This window comes from Thamnophis sirtalis, unplaced genomic scaffold (genome assembly GCF_051295495.1).
Source record: "Thamnophis sirtalis isolate CommonGarterSnake01/CBP01778 unplaced genomic scaffold, rThaSir2_p1.2 scaffold_11, whole genome shotgun sequence".
NCBI classification, from domain to species: Eukaryota; Metazoa; Chordata; class Lepidosauria; order Squamata; family Natricidae; genus Thamnophis; species Thamnophis sirtalis.
In genome coordinates, this window is record NW_028261391.1 from 62299912 (window position 1) to 62313368 (window position 13457).

Below are 13457 nucleotides of genomic sequence, written 5' to 3' on the forward strand. Positions count from 1 at the left end.
TATAGAAATTTTAAAAAAACAGACTTCTAAAGTGAGGGAGTAATGAGTAACTTAATTTTCTTTACATTAATTATAGCAATTCATGTTCTGGCAACGAAGAATAGGTGATATTTCTAAATGTCATAAATAGTGGTGGTCTAGAACAGAGATTTCACTCTAGCTAACAATCTAGACCAGGGGTGTCAAACTCACATCGTCATGGCGATCTCACATGATGTATCGGGATTCCCCCCCACTAAACCGGGCATGGGCATGGCCAACATGTGATGCGGGCTGGGGGCTTCACAGTCCTCATCTAGACAAAACACAGCATGAGTATTGTTGAACTGACTGAAGGACTAGATAATTATTCACCTGATTTATACAAAAATAAATACATATATATTAATTAAAAATAGCAAGCAATTCAGGTTCACCGATAAATGCGTGAAAGCCTTTTCCACACCAACAGAACCGCGGGGGTCAAATCCATGCGGTCTTATCCGCTAATCGTTATGCGACAGTGCGCCGACATGTGCGCCCCGACACAATCGCGTGCACATGTTTAAAACGCCGGTAGCTAAATCTTTAAGGCGTGGAGGGAGTCTTATGTACAAATCAGAAACATCACAACACTTAATAGGGGCAGAACAAAGGACAAGTTAAATGGGAAAGAAATGCTTAGCAGAAAAAGAGATCCATCGGATCAGAGTCGCCTGATTTCCTTTTCCATTTCTTTTGCCCTGCTCTCAGCGTAGGCTTAATTTGTATTTCAAAATATATCAGGCTTTTAATTTTCAATAGTATTCTGCATGTTGTTTTATGTAGATTTATATTCTAAGCATTCAACCCTTAGCTCCAGCTGATCCAATGACTATAGCTACAAAACTCTGAATACAAAAAAGTTGCTTTGCTAGAGAGAAGGTGAAATGGGTGAGATACTTTCAGATATATTCACATTCCTGGATGCTGCTCTTGGGGAATTTCTTTCTTTCTACTTTTCCTTCATCGCGGTTTCGGCGACGCGCTTATATCGACGTGAAGTTGTGGGCGTGCTAATGACGTCACGTTGTTGTCGGCGCTATTTTGACGATCGCTGTTTTGACGAGTCACGAGTAATTCAAGCCATTAGATTTCGAAAGAGGGAACTTCTCTAAAAATAAGGGAATTGGCAAAAAGGAAGTTGCATGAGAAATTAAGAGAGTAAAATCTCTCTGGAATACTTTGAGAGTTATTCAAAACCACAAAAAGGGAAGCTTCGTTATAATGTATACCACAAATCAGAAAAGTACCCTGCTCACCAGGTTAAAAAAAGCTATTTAAATAAGGAGAACAAAAGAGAAACACATTAAGTAGCCCCAAAGATAAAATAGCAACAATAAAAACTGAACAACTTTTCAAGCAATTGTAACACATGCTGCAACTAATCTCCAGAAGGTTGCTGAGTCATTTGCTCTTGCTGCCATGATCAGTTTCTGCCAAGCTTCTTTGTCAGCCTTTCTCTTTAATGCTATTAGTAGGGCCACCCCCTCCCCATATTGATACATGCATGTAATCCTATGCAAGGGATTTTTCCTGTTTACATAAGTTGTTTTCTCGGTACATGTATCAGTTTAAGTCTCTCTTGCGCCCTTATATTTATGATAAAATTGTGTTTAGAATGAATGCAATTAAATCATTGCTCATTTTGTTATTGGAAACTATTAAATGCTGACATATTCAGGCTAAATTGTCATAGTTCATGATACTACTTTTTCATTTGATTTGCGATCATGATGGAGGGAATCTGTAATAATTATTTGGAATTCAAGATACTGGCAATTAACATTTGTTGACCATCTTGTATAAGAGGCCCAAAATATAGCTGTATCTAATATAAACCTAAATAAGGAAATGGTAAATAGGAAATATATGGCAATAGCAATAGCAGTTAGACTTATATACCGCTTCATAGGGCTTTCAGCCCTCTCTAAGCAGTTTACAGAGTCAGCATATTGCCCCCACAGTCTGGGTCCTCATTTCACCCACCTCGGAAGGATGGAAGGCTGAGTCAACCTTGAGCCGGTGAGATTTGAACCGCTGAACTGCAGATAGCAGTCAGCTGAAGTGGCCTGCAGTACTGCACCCTAACCACTGCACCACCTCGGTCAAGTCATACAGTATGGTCATACAGTATGATTGCTGTTGTGGCCCGGCACAGCAGAAGCCGTTGGAGCTGCCACCAGACTCCGACAGCGAGGGGCCCTATGAGTCGACCTTGGAGGATGTGGAGGACCCTGGACAGGGTTCCAACTCCGAGCAGGGTGCAGAGAGACTGGTTGGCCACCAGGTGGCGCCTGAGCCTTGGATCAATGGGGAGGAGACCAGAGAGAGTGATCCAGAAACCAACAGTGAGTTGTTCCAGGATGCACGCCATCGAAGGGCTACTCGGCGTCAAGAACAACTATGTAATTACAGGAGGTAATTATGCTCAGCTGATGGTCATTAAGCTCCTCTCCAGACTATAAAAGAGACTACTTGTGCCACGCCCTTCTTGCAGAAGTCAATGCTTGGACTAAAGAGAAATGAACTTGGCAGGCTGGATTGCTGCCAGAGTTAGTCTGAATTGCTGCCAAGGTTTGTTGGACTTGCTGCCAAAGTCCTTATCTGTTTATTTGGCTTTCAGCCACCGAGAGTCTGGTCTTGTTATTAAAGGACATTCTATTTTACGCTTGTCTCGGCTTTCGTTACTGGATGGAGGAGAGGGTGAGAACAGATCGCTATCTGCTCAGTTCACGGTACTAAATATTTAAGTTTTTACAAAGCTGAATCCTCTAATTGTACATAGCTGATTATACTTGATTTGTAGTTGTATTTCAATGTTTCATGCACATACACACACATGTCTGCTAGTTTATGTGTTCCCTATATAACATTGGACTTAAAGTATTAATATCCAAAGATAAGGGGACAATTTCCTTCTAAAACATCAATAGTAAATTTTGATTTACTGATAATCTTTTTTTTTTCTGTTACCAACAATCTGTAATTTTTCCTCTTACTTTTTTCAGCTTGCAAAACCTATGTGTGGTGAAACTAAGAAATTGAATTTAGGTAGAATTAATCTGAATGAATGAGAGGAGAGAATTGGCTCCTTATCTTTTGTATCAAGTCGGAATCACACTGCCCTCTTCAATTATCGTATAGAGGAATCTGGATCAGTCAAACGATTCTGACAAAAATAATGTGTGGGGGAAAATAAATTGTATTATTTTATAAGAAATTGAATTTTCCGTCATAGATAGAAAGGCTGAAAAAATAACTATGAAACTATCTTCAGTTTGCTCCTGACCCTCTGTCTCTGAATCCTCCTCATATATCGTACTTGACAGCAATTCTGACAACAATGCAGAATATCAGGTGTCTTGATTTGATTTGATTTGATTTATTTGATTTGATTTGATTACATTTATATGCCGCCCTTTTCCCCAAGGGGACTCAGGGCGGCTCACAATTCAAATCAGTGGAAGGGGGTACAGACAAAAAATAAAAAGACGGAACATAACAATACATAATTTAAAAACACACAGCAGTCATACCATTCGAGACGGGGGGCAACAGCTCTTTAGCCCCAGGCCTGTCGGAACAGCCAGGTTTTAAGGGCTTTGCGGAAGGCCTGGAGGGTGGTGAGGGTTCGAATCTCCACGGGGAGCTCGTTCCAGAGGGTCGGAGCAGCCACAGAGAAGGCTCTCCTCCGGGTAGTCGCCAGTCGGCATTGGCCAGCGGATGGAATTCGGAGGAGGCCTAATCTGTGGGATCGAATCGGTCTATTGGAGGTAATTGGCAGCAGGCGGTCTCTCAAGTACCCAGGTCCAATACCATGAAGGGCTTTATAAGTCTTCCTTGAGAGGGTCTTCAATTATGGCTTTACATTTTTGAGATTGCTCTGAAGATCTATGAAGAGGGATATTATGTCTATCAAACTGAGGTCAATGAAGTGAGGAAGAGGTAGAGAAGGTGCTTGAAGAATGATTCTAGTGGTTCTAATGGAATGCTGCCACCTGGAGTAGATGACTTGGAGGTTCCTCAGTATTATACTTAGAGCAAGAGTGTTCAACCTTGGCAACTTTAAGACTTGTGGACTTCAACTCCACAATTCCCTAGTCAGCATGAGGAAGTCTATAAGTCTTAAAGTTACCAAGGTTGGAGACTTTTGCAGTAGACTGTGGCAGTTAAACACAGGGCAGGTGCTTGCTTAGATTTTGATAAGACTGTTATTTGCTATCTCTTTTCAGAGTGGCAGACATTGTGCTGCAAAAGTTTGGTTGCTAAGCAAGACATTTGTTAAGTTAGTTTTGCCTACTGCGTTTGTGGTGCAATCAGAACATTGCGTGTGTTGAAGTTGTCTTAACGCAAACCAAAGATGCCTTTTAAAAAACAAGTTTACATTGTATTCTTCTGGATGCCAGTGCTGGGTGTGAGGTAATGTAAGGTGGTTCTGACAAGTGTCGTTGGCATCTTCATATCCGGTCACATGGGCGGCAAGCCACTCCCATCCGGTCACATGGGCGGCAAGCCACTCCCACAAAGGAGGCCACACCCACAGAGTAGGTTTGAACAATTTTTGAAACCCACCACTGGTATAGTTCTAAAGAAGGATCTTTTTCTCCCCCTTCAAGTTATTGAGGATAACCATTTAATTTATTGTAGCCATTGGAGATCTAACACGGGAAAGACCATTTGATGTTATCTGTAGTTTTTTCTGTTGTTTCTTTTCAGTTTTAATACTATTGTTGTTTTTTCCTGTGATAACTTTATGCCTTTGTCATGCTAGAAAGAAGACCTTAAAACTAAATTTTCAAATATGTGGAAAATCTTTGGAAATCACTAAAATTTGGCAGCAGAATTGCCTGTTTCTGACTGTCTCCAGGTTTCCTATAGTCTCAACATGTAGAGTCGACTGAGAAATTAAGAAAATACAATAAGCAATTTGAGAGGCAGAAGAAACAGTTACTGCCCCTTGTATCTGCAGCAATAAGACATACTATTTCTCTCCCAATTTCGTTCAAGGGAGAGAGTGGACAGAAATGTAATCACAAATGCCTTGTTAAGGAAGCCAATTTGTAAGATTCATGTAGGATTGCTAAACATTTCAAATTCAAAGCAGACCAGATTGGCTCTTTTTAATCTTACTGGAAGTATTTCAAGTTCAAAATGCTTCCAGTAAAATGGAAATAGTATCAGGGTGCTTCCAGTGAAAATAATTTCAAGTTAAAAGTATTTTATTTCGCACTCAAAATATTTGAACTTAAATAGTTTGCATACTCTTGCAAACCATGCTCAATGATCAGGAGGAATAAAATATATTTTAATGTTATACTAATAAGGAGCTGTTGTAAACTGAGATGCCTTTGCTGCATATTACACTAAGTAGCACAGTCCTGATAAATGGCCTCCATACTACCATTATTACTGGGTAGAAGATGAGGATGATAGCAATAGCAATAGCAGTTAGACTTATATATCGCTTCATAGGGCTTTCAGCCCTCTCTAAGCGGTTTACAGAATCAGCATATCGCCCCCCACAGTCTGGGTCATCATTTCACCCACCTCGGAAGGATGGAAGGCTGAGTCAACCTTGAGCTGGTGAGATTAGAACCGCTGAACTGCAGATAACAGTCAGCTGAAGTGGCCTGCACCCTAACCACTGTGCCACCTCGGCTCTATGCATGGAGAAGCACTTAAGCACTTAATTCATATGTAATGTTTATACAGGTAGTCCATGACTTGCAAATATAGTTGAAACCATAATTTCTGTTGTTAAACCAGGTGGTGGTTAAACGAGTTGTGCCAATTTTACAACCTTTTTTTGACATGATTGTTAAATGAATCACTACAATTGTTAGGGTTAACTTTGACTTATCCCCATTGACTTTGCTTGTCATAAGCTGACTGAAAAGGTCACAAATGGTGATCCCATGATCCCAGAATATCACAACTGTCATAAATACGTGGTGGTGTTTACATTTTAATCGTGGCTGTGGGGATGCTGTGACCGTCATAAGTGTGAGAAAAATTTGTAAGTCACTTTTTTGAGCACCATTATAACTTGAAATCCTTGCCAGATGAATGGTTGTAAGTCAAAGGCTACCTGCATAGCCAAACTTTAAAGTACATTTTAAAAATGAGTGACATTTATGATCTACCAAGAGTTAACTTATAAAGCAAACAACTTTTCCTTAATATGAAATCTCTCTTTATCATAACCTCACATGTTTGTTTGGGCAAGTAAGTTTTGAACAGGAACCTAAATCTATTCTGTCTGCTATATTTAGGATTTATTTCATTTATATGCCGTCCTTTTCCCCGAAGGGGACTCAGGGCGGCTCACAGTTCGGTCAGGGAAGGGGGTACAAACAGGGGATAAAAAGACAAACATAACAATACACAATTTAAAACACACAACAACCATACCATTCGAGGAGGGGGGCAAAAGCTCTTTAGCCCCAGGCCTGTCGGAACAGCCAGGTTTTAAGGGCTTTGTGGAAGTCCTGGAGGGTGGTGAGGGTTTGAATCTCCACGGGGAGTTCGTTCCAGAGGGTCGGAGCAGCCACAGAGAAGGATCTCCTCCAGGTAGTCGCCAGTCGGCATTGGCCGACGGATGGAATTCGGAGGAGGCCTAATCTGGGATCTGATCGGTCTATTGGAGGCAATGGTACTTGGTATATGGTACTTTTTCTCATGAATGTTACTACAATTGTTTTTAATAATCTTCCTACTTTTTCTAATCAGTTTCTTAGAAATTAAATTTTTTCCTCCCTTTATTATGGGCAATTAGTAATTTTGTGTGCCTTTCTTTAGGTCACGATGATGCTTTATGACAAATGTTTTTCTGTCTTTCTTTCTCTCTAGGTCAGGAAGATCCCAACAGTTTACGGTATAAATACAATTTTATCGCAGATGTGGTGGAGAAGATAGCACCCGCTGTGGTTCATATAGAATTGTTTCGCAGGTAAACAAGATCTGCAAACTGCATTGCTGGTCCTGCTGATTATATGGATTTTAAAAACAACTATTTTGAATTAACATTTTATGATGCTCTTAAACACTGTTCACCTTTTGTAAAAATGTACTGATCTGTTATCTATGGAGATTCTCAGTCATCCAGGTCATGGCTGTCTCAAAGATGCTTTTGAACTGAAGAATTAAAGAAGCTTCTTAGATGAGAAGCAAAATGTCTTCAAGGGAAAACCAAGCAATTTCCTTTGCGACATAGTGATCTGTGAGTTTTGAAGATGCTGAATATATAAATAATGTCAGAAATTGGCAGAATAATATACGAATATCAAAGATTCATACGGATGTTGTTATTTAGAGCCGAGGTGGCGCAGTGGTTAGAGTGCATCACTGCAGGCTACTTCAGCTGACTGCAGTTCTGCAGTTCGGCTGTTCAAATCTCACCAGCTCAAGGTTGACTCAGCCTTCCATCCTTCCGAGGTGGGTAAAATGAGGAGCCGGATTGTTGGGGGCAATATGCTGACTCTGTAAACCGCTTAGAGAGGGCTGAAAGCCCTATGAAGCGGTATATAAGTCTAGCTGCTATTGCTATTTCAGAAATTAATTTACTTTTTGATATTGGGGTTGTCTTTTAGATTGCCTTTTACAAAAAGGGAAGTCCCTGCTGCCAGTGGCTCTGGATTCATTGTTTCTGAAGATGGACTGATTGTTACAAATGCTCATGTGGTTACCAATAAGAACAGAGTGAAAGTGGAACTGAAGAATGGCGTGACGTATGATGCTAAAATTAAAGATGTCGATGAGAAAGCAGATATTGCACTAATAAAAATAGATACTCAGGTGAGTTTATGTTAATCAAAATAGCACAGGTGCATCTATTAATCTGAATAATAGCCACATATTCTAGTTAAAAGTTATACTAAAAAAAGCAGTTCCTTTCCTTTGTATTGGTAGTCATATCCCCTTATTGGAAAATCAAGAAATATGCAAATAAATTCAAGAACCAAATATTTAGGTCCTTATCTTTTTTCCCCATCTAGAACAGGATTGGTTTAAGATACAGGCCCCCAACCTTTTGGGCACCAGGGACCGGTTCCATGGAGAAAGTTTTTTTCACAGACTGGAGTGGGTGTGGTTTCATGTGCTGCCTGCATCCCACACATGGGGCTTTGCTTGTTAGCACAGCCCGGTGCTGGTCCATGGATCGGGTTGGGGACTGACTTCAGCCTGGAAATCTAGGTCCTCTTGAATCAGCATTCTGGGAATCATCTACACCTCCACTAGGCCAATAAGATCCCATAGATTAGGCCTCCTCCGAATTCCATCAGCTGGCCAATGTCGGCTGGCAACTACCCGGAGGAGAGCCTTCTCGGTGGCTGCTCCGACCCTTTGGAACGAACTCCCCGTGGAGATACGTACCCTCACCACCCTCCAGACCTTCCGCGTAGCCCTTAAGTCCTGGCTGTCCCGACAGGCCTGGGGCTAAAGATTTCAACCCCACTCGAATAGTATGACTGTTGTGCTTTTTAATGATGTATTGTTTTATGTTTGTAACTTGTTTGTCCTCCCTCCCCCTGAATTGTGAGCCGCCCTGAGTCCCCTCAGGGAAAAGGGCAGCATACAAATAAAGTATCTATCTATCTATCTATCTATCTATCTATCTATCTATCTATCTATCTATCTATCTATCTATCATCTATCTATCTACACAAAATGAGAAATAACCTTTATTGATTCAAGCAAAACAGGGATTAGAATAGGACTGGACAGTACACCAGCATTCTTCCTAATAGTTTCTTGCTGTACATCACAAAATACAATTGCTCAGCACTGGTGTTTGAAAGAGGGGAAGAGGAAAGATTAGGGTGCGAATAGACAAACATTTGGACCTGATATATTTGGAATTTTTGAGAGCGCATTGTGGGCATTATAGTTATCACAAACCAACCCTTTACCAAAAGGCAAATACAGTGAATTTTCTACCAGCCAAGCTTCCCTTTTATAGAAAAGTGGTTGTTATTATAAGAACTGGAAGCAACTGCTCACATGCATTGTCTTATCTGGGGCCTTGAGGCATTCTTGTGAATCATAGTGGCACGCTATCGCTGGAGGGGGGGGGGAGAATTCACCCCATTCCCCTTTGGCCACATATTTGTTATACCATGTGACCACTCTAGCAAAACATTGCTCTTCCACGCCATCATTCAGATGATAGGAATTTCCTGTAGACATTTGAACATTTGGCCTGAAGGTTTACAGTGGGGAAAAAAGTCTCACATGCACAACTGTACATCTCAGGGTACAGGCAGAAATCCGATGAAGCTTGACTAGAAAGCTCACATGGGCAGTGAACATTCTGCTTTCAGTAATGCCTGAATGAAATTACAAACCTTTTCCGGCTGTGCATGGATCACGGGATGATGGATATTGTGAGGCCGAGTTTTGGCAAAGGTGAACAGAGGAAATAAGTTGATAGACACATACAGTAGCTGAGTTCAGCAATTTCCTTTTAAGCATTGTTTCCTGAATTATTTCAAGCATTGTTTCTGGAAATAATGTGCTGCAGGAAATTCTTCATTCTGGCTAATACAAAGTAGTTGCTTGCTGCTTTATACTGTTTTAATTTTTTTTCTGAAGTTAATACTCTTCTTTTTAGTGAATTAAAATTATGCGCGATAGCAATTTGACAAGCTGTATGATTGGAACATTGTCTTTTTATAATTTTCCATAACTGGAATATTTTAATATGCTCAAATTGTTGTTGAATCTATCCATTTAACTTTTTTTCCCCTGCAGCATATTTTCCATCATCCTTCAGATATCTGGGTCAAAACACATGAAGACTTGATGTAAGATTCCATGATACTGACATTTCAAAAACAGTTGTGTTCTTATAACAGTTTTTCTTTAATTGGTGGCTAAGAATAGGATGATTTACAAAAAAACAGGAAAAAAATTAACAAAGAACTGAGCTATGGGCTGCAATGGAATGAACTAGTTTCTAATTATTAATTTGTTTTTCCCTTGGAAAAGTCATCAGCATAAATTAGAAACCTTTTTCTTTGAACTTTCCATAAAGTTGTGCTTTATAATATGCATTGAGATAGTCTGTATGATGGATATCAGCAGAGGAAGATAAAGAATCAAATGACAAATTATACAAATGTGAATTTTTGTAGTTGCATCATGATGTCATATATAACCATATGCGTGTGAAGCTTGCATTATGACATCATGATGTACTGTTGAAAGAAATGTCCTTCTGGGTTCGGTTCCAAGTGGGGAAAAAGACACTGGAGACATGGAGGCTGCTTGGAAAGATGGTTTATTGTTGGACAGGGCCACATGGCTTGAGCCCTGAACAGAAAAGGTGATCTCATGCTTCAATGTTGGTGGAGAAGAAGAGAAGGGCTGAAGGAGGGGCTTGCTAGGCTTTTTATACCCTGTTTAGTCCCACCTCTCTGTTTCCTCTTCCTGTGTAAGAAATGTATTCTGATTGGTTGTCACACTCCCATGGGGCCATGCAGGGCTCTCTAGGCTGTGATGAGTTCTCAGATGCCATGTGGAAAGTGGAGCAACGTTCCAATATCCCTTCCCCCTGCAGCTGCAGTGGAGAAGTCTTTATTATGTAAAGTGGGCTAGCCTGGCCTTCTCAATGGCCTATTGACAAAGTGGGGATGGGCAGGAAGCTACAGGCAACTCTTCTGTCTTTTAAAGCATGTCTCTTTCTTTTCACATCCAGAGAAATATTCTGCCTTTTCAATGTTTCCTAGGATATTTCATTTTTTCTGGGAGAGGGCTGGATGATAACTTCCCACAGCACATTTCATCATTCTGACATTTCTGTGATGCTCCTGTCCATAATACTGGATTTGAATATGTAGAGAAAGACCAACGCTCTTTATAAATGCTTACTGAAGAAAGAGAGACGGGATAATTTTTAGAAATCAGTGATATAAGAAAATGAAGGAAGTGGCCAGTGTTCTCGACAAAGCATCATTCTTAGAAGGAACATAATGATCCCTCTAGTCAAATTAATAACTCATCAGTTGAATATGAAACAATTGGTATTTCTTGGTATCTATTCATTATTTTGTAATATTTGTCACTGTTCACTTATTTTACAAAGAATCTTAAATGCCTCTTTATTCAATCCTATGTGCCCTACTTCATTTTAAGGGAATCATCCTCACAAGAATCAAAATAGTGAGCAAAATTCTTTTTACTTTTAACTAAATTTAACTAAAATTTGTTAAATGGGAATTGTACTTTAATGCAATTTTCATGCTTTGGAGCAAAAAAGTAAAGCTTTTCCAAAGGATCACTAGGATTTGTACTAAATCCTGATTCACACATTATATGATTTTATTTTTGTGTTTGCTTATTGGGGTGTCTGCTTATTGCACCATTGTTCACATCAGTGGTGGGTTTCTATTATTTTTACTACTGGTTCGCTCGTGGACGCATGTGCGCGGACGCTTCTGTGCATGTGCAGAAGCGGGTGGGTGGAGCCTCCCGCCGCTGCTACTACCGGTTCAGGCCGAATCCGGGCTGAATCGGCAGTAACCCGCCTCTGGTTCACAAGGATAGCAGAATGTCCCTGTCAGATTTCACAGTTTAATGAAGTTTTTCTGTTTCTTCAGCAAAAAGTAACTTGATAAAGAGCCATCGTGAATGCAGCTCATATCCTCTGAATCCACTGTGGTTGATTAAAGGCCAAAACAAATAGAACTGAGTAAACCTCCCACACTAAATCTGCTAAGATAGGAAAAATGTGCATAATTTGAGTACGAAGCTAAGAAATTCTTACAGTTTACCCAACTGGTTTTTTTTATTATTATTATTAACTTGGTAGCTTATCTAGGGAAAGCCTGAGAGTTTAGACTTAGAACCTCTGTATATGTCATCCAGAAATATTGCTGGATTTAGACACCTGACAAGGATTTGTCAACTGCTCATCTCAGATTTAATCAAAAGAAAGAATAAGAAGAGTTACTGTATCTATTTGCATCTTAGAAATACCCAGAAATGTTCAAATGTACCTTAAATTGCTCTGCTGTTGCTGTTATTTCCTGACTTGGTTTAGTTCAGAGATGGGAAACTTTTATGACTGGGAGTGGAAGTCCACAAGTTATAAAAGGGCCATAGTTCCCCACCCCTGGTTTAGTTGAATTGATGAGAAGGGGATAATTAGTATAGTATAATTAGTATTAGTACAGAACCTAACCCTAAACCTAACGCTAACCCTAACCCTAAACGTAATGCTAATCCTAATCCTAACCCTAAACATAACACTAACCCTAACCCTAAATGTAACCTTAAACCTAACCCTTACCTTAATGTAAATCGCCCTTAAATCGCCCTTCTGTCGACGCGCTTACCTTAACTTAAATCGCCCTTCTGTCGACGCGCTTACCTTAACTTAAATCGCCCTTCTGTCGACGCGCTTACCTTAACTTAAATCGCCCTTCTGTCGACGCGCTTACCTTAACTTAAATCGCCCTTCTGTCGACGCGCTTACCTTAACTTAAATCGCCCTTCTGTCGGCGCGCTGTTGTCGGTGCGCTGTTGTCGGCACGTTGATGCCCACAACATGTGTGACATCGAGCTGACCACCCCCCTAGCCACCAATGCCCACACTGATTGCTTGTACTTTTATTAAGTTGATAGCAGGTGGCAGCATCTAGCTGGACTTAGATACTAAGCAAGGCCCAGACTGGTTAGTATTTGTATGGGCAACATCAATTCAGCATTGTAGGCAAAATATCCCAGATTAAACGTAGTACCAAACTATTTCTGTATTACAGCCAAGAAGGTGGCGCAGTGGTTAAATGCAGCACTGCAGGCTACTGCTAGATCAGCAGGTCAGCGGTTCAAATCTCACCGGCTCAGGGTTGACTCAGCCTTCCATCCTTCCGAGGTGGGTAAAATGAGGACCCAGATTGTTGGGGGCAATATGCTGACTCTCTGTAAACCGCTTAGAGAGGCCTGAAAGGCCTATGAAGCGGTATATAAGTCTACTGCTATTACTACTATATGTATGTATGTATGTATGTATGTATATGTATGTATGTATGTATGTATGTATGTATGTATATATATATATATATATATATATATATATATATATATATATATATATATATATATATATATACACACACATACATACATATACATATACATACACATACAGTTCAAAGTTAATGTAATTTCTGATAACAATGCTATATCTGCAGCCAAAGATATACAGATAAATACAGATATTGTATGAAAGAAAATATTGGCAACTATATGCACAGAAAATAGCTGGTTTTGAATGATTTATTATGAAAAGCCTAAGTAAGCATTTGGCTTATGTGCTCTCTTAATATGAGGAATTTGGAACCATTAATTTCCTTTATTTATTTTTTTATTTGATTATGCACTAGAATTATGTCATAATTGCATGTATACGATTTACTGAAATGTTATATAAGTAG

General features: G+C 39.9%; 1 protein-coding gene across 1 annotated transcript in view; it reads left to right on the top strand.

The window, feature by feature from the left end:
- The window catches only part of HTRA1 (HtrA serine peptidase 1), a 48761-nt gene that overhangs the window by 16369 nt on the left and 18935 nt on the right, over positions 1 to 13457 (top strand). The window contains exons 2-3 of the mRNA XM_087725930.1: positions 6871 to 6970; positions 7611 to 7815. Coding sequence (XP_087582056.1) covers positions 6871 to 6970; positions 7611 to 7815 — 305 coding nt within the window. The remainder of the gene's footprint in view (positions 1 to 6870; positions 6971 to 7610; positions 7816 to 13457) is intronic.